Raw genomic sequence first — 5,759 nt, forward strand, 5'->3', positions numbered from 1 at the left:
AAATATTTACTGATGTCACTCAAAGGATAACATCTAATCTGCTTGAATGAAAGTAAAAGCTGACTCTCAGAATCCTCTTTCCATCACTTTGAATGTCCTAAAATGATTTCACAATTCTCAGTTCTTCTTCTTGCCCCGTTTTTTTCCTGCTTGAAAGCATTGCTCCATTTAAATAAACTGCACTGTTTTGCTTTATAAAAAATACGAAGAAATCCTGCAACAAAATCTGAGAAAACTTAGGACGATTAAAATGAACCAGTTTGAGAGCAGAACGCCGTGGACTTTTACCCGTCATCCCCGCAGGAAGATGAAACCATGGCTTATACCTGCTGTACCAGAAATCAAGATCCACAACCACCGTGAGCTGCCACAGAGGAAAGGCAGGGGAGGGTGTCAGGTTGTGGTGGTCTTCAGGTGTGGGGCAGTCTTGCAGTCATTTCTGACCAGCCAGGAGAAGGCAGAATGTAGCCATGTGTTCGGCCTGCTTTGACGTCAAAACTGTTTCAACAATCTGCTGCTATTTCCCCTCTGCACCCCATTGACTCTCACACCCTGGCTGCAACCCACACCCTAGTCACAAGGAGGTGCCTCAAACTCATCAGCTGCTCTCCTGTGAATCTTCTCAGCTCCCCTTCCTCTGGTTAGGGTGATCCATAGCCTTTTAGCTGGAAAGCTGTGCTCTCCTCTTCTGTACTTGTCTCTCTGTCTACGTGCTGCTGGACCCATTGCTATCTTTAGATGATAGAGCACATGGGGAAGAGTGTCTATTCTTGGATGCATCAAAAAATGCTGGCAGCCCTGTAGTTTGCTGATTGCATTATTTGGACAAGATTTCACCTATTTTATTGTGTTTTATATAAGCATATACAGTTTTGCAGGCATATAGTCAAGTGTAGTAGGACAAAGCTCACAATGCAGCTAAATCAAAGACACCAGTCCTTATTTCAGTCAATCATGTTCACAAGAACAAAGCTTTAAGTCATTAACGTCATAGGGGGCCTGTGTCCAAATCTAAGCATCTTTTTTAATTACAAAGGCCAATATTTTGGCATTTGGAAAATGAAAATATTCAACCAGAGTAGCAGTACCAAATAACTTTTAATTACTAAATGAACTTGAAAAATAAAAGGGTCAGTATGAAAAACTTTGACCTGTATTGGCAGCTCTATCCCTAAATCATTTAAAGCACATCCTCTGCCCCAGGTACAGGCCCCTCTCTGCTTTTCACAGCTCCACAGCCTCAGCCCTGGGACTCCACACCCTGGTCCCACAGTCCCTCTTAATCCCCACAGCTGGCCCTAAACCCCACGGCTGGACCCACAGCCTGCTGCCCCGTAAGTCACAGCCCTGACGTTCCTGCACCATCCCATTTGCTCCCTGCAGCCTGCTCCGCACGTAACACACTTTCTGGTCACCATTTTTCATGTTCTGGGCTCAGGTGTGTTTGCAGGAGAGCTTCGTCCCTCATGAGGTCCTGGTCCACCTCAACATCCTCGTGATGCTGTGCCCCGTGACTGCTTCTGTATCGTTCAGCCCCAGCCCTTGGCCTATACTATATATCATACCATAAACCGGCAGCTGGTGAGGGTGCAGTCTGCAGTCACAGGGTAAGATAAGTAGGAATTGAAAAACAAAACAAAACAAAAAAACACACACCTTTTAGGGTAAAATAATCCTGTGGTAACAAACACCTTATTTGGGGTAACATAGTCCTGTGGTAATGAATTTATAACACCTTGTCCCTTGTTGAGTCACGTCTCTGGGCAAAGCAGGAACAGGATCCTACTCAAAGAGGATTCTCTTGGCATAAATGTAGCGGGATTTTACCATCACAGGAGACATAACTGTCCACGGAGAGCAAAAAGCCACAGAAAGGGAGGGAAACACTGGTGGGCAGGGTTTAGTTCGAGCCCCAGTTATACAGACTTCAGCAGAACTATTCCACTACAGAGGACACAGGTCATGAGTTTTCACTTCTGAGTCTTAAGGATGGCAGAGAATGCAAACAGTTAAATAGTAATAGCTGAAGTTCTTCTAGCCTCAGCCTCACAGCAATATCTTTTCACGTCTTTTCTACAAATAATTGAGATTTAGACCTCCTGGCAATTCTCAATGGCCATATTATAAGTCATACAGGAATTTTATGAGACTGAAGCTTTAATAATGTGCTCTGGCTGAGCAATGGAACAGCTACACAATCAGTATGTTTTCCTGCACTCGCATTTTTGAGTGGATTAGTATTGCAGCACGGTCTAAAATAACAGCATAAATTTAACTGGGTGGCAGTCTTAAAAATAGTGAAGTATAATAATGAGTGTATTTATTTGTGCTGTGATATGTAACCACTGCAATCCTGACAAGATTAGGCTCTGTTTTAAAACAGAGTACAAAATATCTGATGATGGAGCTAAAATAATCATAATCAAATGGAATAAAAAAAAAAAAAAAGGAAAAGACAACAGGTAGCACTGCAGACACGTTGTACAGAGGCAATACAGATACATCACACATTTGCAAAACCTACTTCCTGTATTAGCCAGCCCTTTATTAGAGATATTATATTCAGACAAATTGAACAAACCCTAAAATACATAAAGCCCTAACACTACAAATACATCTTCTCCCAAAGTTATGAAGTACTATTAAATCACATAGATTTCTTTCTTGCTTTTTTGACATGATTGTTATTGGATATTTAAAATTTATGAGTTCATAGACGAGTCAAACCTTGCAGTATACCTGGATTGGAGATGACAGCTCTTCTAACCATATGTGCTTTACAACAAACATTAAAAACAATTACTTTGGAATAGTCATTTCTAGGAATTCTGAAAGTATTTTAGTTCTAATTGTTATCAAGCGATTACAGAAAAGTCTGAAACATTTCCTTTCATCATTCAGTACACAGCTCTGTAACTCCACACACTTGAAAACTATTATTTTGCTATATGTTTTCTTCTTACATATGTGTCTATATATACATACACACACATATATATGCACTATTATAAATTCGAGTGTCAAGAAAAGCAGGACCTTCACATTTCCACATTTTCCCCATGATTTCAATAGGAATGAAACCGTAGACACCATCTGTACCATCTACAAAAATTGGACCAACTTGACTTCAAATCCCATTGATAGACACAACAACCACTTATAATCTCCTTTTCCCGTTGGCAGTTCTCATTTTTACCAAAGTCAGTTTGCTCTGTGAATATATTGTTAGGCCATACAGTCTTCACGCAGCCAACCCGTCTCCCTCTTACACTGCCTTGAGATTACTAAATCTTGCGCCTGATCCAAAAGCTGTGCTTGCACTGATCAACTGGTTCTTCTCAGTTTTCACCCTGCTGTGCTCAGAAAAATGAGGTTGCAGCTGTGGTGTTGACTAGACCTAGTTACACACACAAAAATTAAACATTTCTTATTTTTACGCCCTTCCAGTAGTTGGAAAAAGTAGCCTAAACCATGCAACATACAGGCAAACCTCACAGGGCCTCATTGTATTTGTGGAATGGTAAATCATCAGTAATTCTCCTGAACTCAGCTAGTCCAGTCAGGCTAATTGCCATATCTAGGGTGCTGTCAGCTCACAAGGGAGACAGAGGGAGTTCAGGGTATTTAACATTATGAAGGACAACACACTAAACAGAATCCTCCCAGAAGTCATAGTACCTCCTTACAGTGCCCATTCTGTGAGCTCTGAAAGCAAACAAAACAACAAAAACAAACAAAACACCACATTAACCATGTCAGATTTTTTTCTGAAATGTGTATGAGTCATTGCAGGTTCATTTCCTAGTGATCAGGAATAAAGATCTATTGTGACAGCTGAAGTCATGTAAGGGAAACTTTCCATATTAACTACCCAAAAGTAGTTACGCATGAAATTGGTCAGAAAACCTATTACAAGGGCTAAAGGGTCAGAAATGTCATGTGGTGGTGGAAATGCTGGGAGGGAGGGTAGTCATTATGGAACACAGATGGAGAAGTCTGCATATCTCTGAACCCTCAAAGAAAAAATAAGGCATATGCACACTTAAAAAGCACCCCTAAAAGAGAGCAAATGTGTGGCTGGGTCCCTGAAAGTACTCATTAGCAGCAGCTTCTCAGATGAAGCTGCAACTACAGGACAAGTAAAGTGGGCTTCTGTTTGGGGAAAGTGTTTTGGAGACACATTTTTAGCATGGGGAAAAAAAAAAAAAAAGGTTCCTCATGTCTCAGAACACAAAAAATCTTTGACCACTGGGCATCCCTCAAATATTTTTGCTGTAACAAGAACTGGAAAAAGAAATGGTAAGCTATTTTTCATCTAGTGTTAACTAACAAAGTGATTTCATTTGCTACCAGAAATGACAGATATTCCAGAGCATGAGATGCTTTGCATTAAGAGATGCTGTACTCTGAACTGGAAGGTGCCTGTTGTACTAATTTCTTCTATGGCAGATCCTGCAGCTTTAACTTACATGATCAAGCCAATACAAAGCAAAGAGTTACTCATCTGAATAGTGGCAGCAGGAGCAGGCACCAAATTTCCTTTATGTCTTTCTACAACCCAGCCCATTAAAATCAGCATGTAAATTTTATGCCCATTACTTAGCTAAAACATAAAACAAAAACCAATAAATAATCAAATAAAAAAGAACTGCGTAACATGGGTCACTGCTTCCATTTAGTGGTATGGACAACAATAAGTAAGAATACAGAGACAGGCTAAATCAACTATGCTACACATGGCAATGCATCTTATTTCACTGTATGTGTTATCAAGAAGACATGCAGTCTAGAAATTCATGGCAAACACACTGGCAAAATCCATAAACCATGAGAATAACAAGGCTCGAAGGAACAAGGCTTACAAAGACAACCCCAAGGGTGACTTTCTTAGATACCAGTAAGTAAATCCCTAAAGGCAAGGAACTAAAGTACAGCAAACCTAGCAACCAAACTAGCACCCGAATTGAGGTCTGGAAGAGCAAAGATGTGCAGTTCCACACTGTCCAGTTGTGGGACACGGTTGCAACAGAGTCAAAACTTGTAGGCCTGTAAAATTCCACCACGGGCGTCGAGCTCAGAGTCTGGGGACTTTCTCTTTGTACTTCCATGATTGTTATAACCAGGCAATTAGAAGAAGTGTGAGAAGGGCTGACCAGAGATGCCAACCTTTTGGGAGTCAGCAACAGTTCTGTTGGGTTGTCTGGTAGGCACTTCTTTCCCTTTCCCCCGCAAGCTAAATTCAGAAGGATGTTATTGTCATCAGGAAGACTACTAACCTCATCGTCTGGCAGGCACGTTTCGAACCTGCAAAACGGGCACACTATGACTCCTTGAGGAGAATCACCAAAGTCTATGATCTTGCAAAGGCATTTGGCACACACTCTGTGACAACACTCCAGCACTTTTGGTTTTCTCTGTCTCAGGTTGTAGCGGTTGTAGCAGATCTTGCACTCAAGCTCATCTGAGCTCTGGGTCTCCACAGACTCCTCTGGTAGTTGACTGGTCATTTCTTCTGGTGATTTGTAGATTTGTGGAAAGAGGAGTCAAGGGATAAAAGATTTCACTCAGTCTTATTTAGAACCTTTTCCTGATGAATGTATCACCCATCTCAAACAGGAAAAGAGGAGATGAAGCTATCAAAAAGCATCAGTAGAAGTCATCCATTTTCAGCTTCTGCTAGAGATTCTGTACTGTGTGTCCTCTCTTAGCCAGGCATCCATCTGAAAAAGACAACATGGAATTTCTGTGGGAATAAAAAA

General features: G+C 41.2%; 1 protein-coding gene across 1 annotated transcript; it reads right to left on the minus strand.

Annotated features, from left to right (window-relative positions):
- Window positions 1-4,769: 4,769 nt before the first annotated feature.
- Window positions 4,770-5,507, minus strand: RNF182 (ring finger protein 182; the record flags this gene model as incomplete). The annotated part of the gene is made up of 1 exon (XM_082755296.1): window positions 4,770-5,507. One exon carries the CDS (start codon window positions 5,505-5,507, stop codon window positions 4,770-4,772), a length of 738 nt encoding a protein of 245 aa, XP_082611422.1.
- Window positions 5,508-5,759: the final 252 nt, after the last annotated feature.

Source organism: Aythya marila (genome assembly GCF_965140915.1).
Source record: "Aythya marila genome assembly, chromosome: 2".
Classification (NCBI taxonomy): domain Eukaryota; kingdom Metazoa; phylum Chordata; class Aves; order Anseriformes; family Anatidae; genus Aythya; species Aythya marila.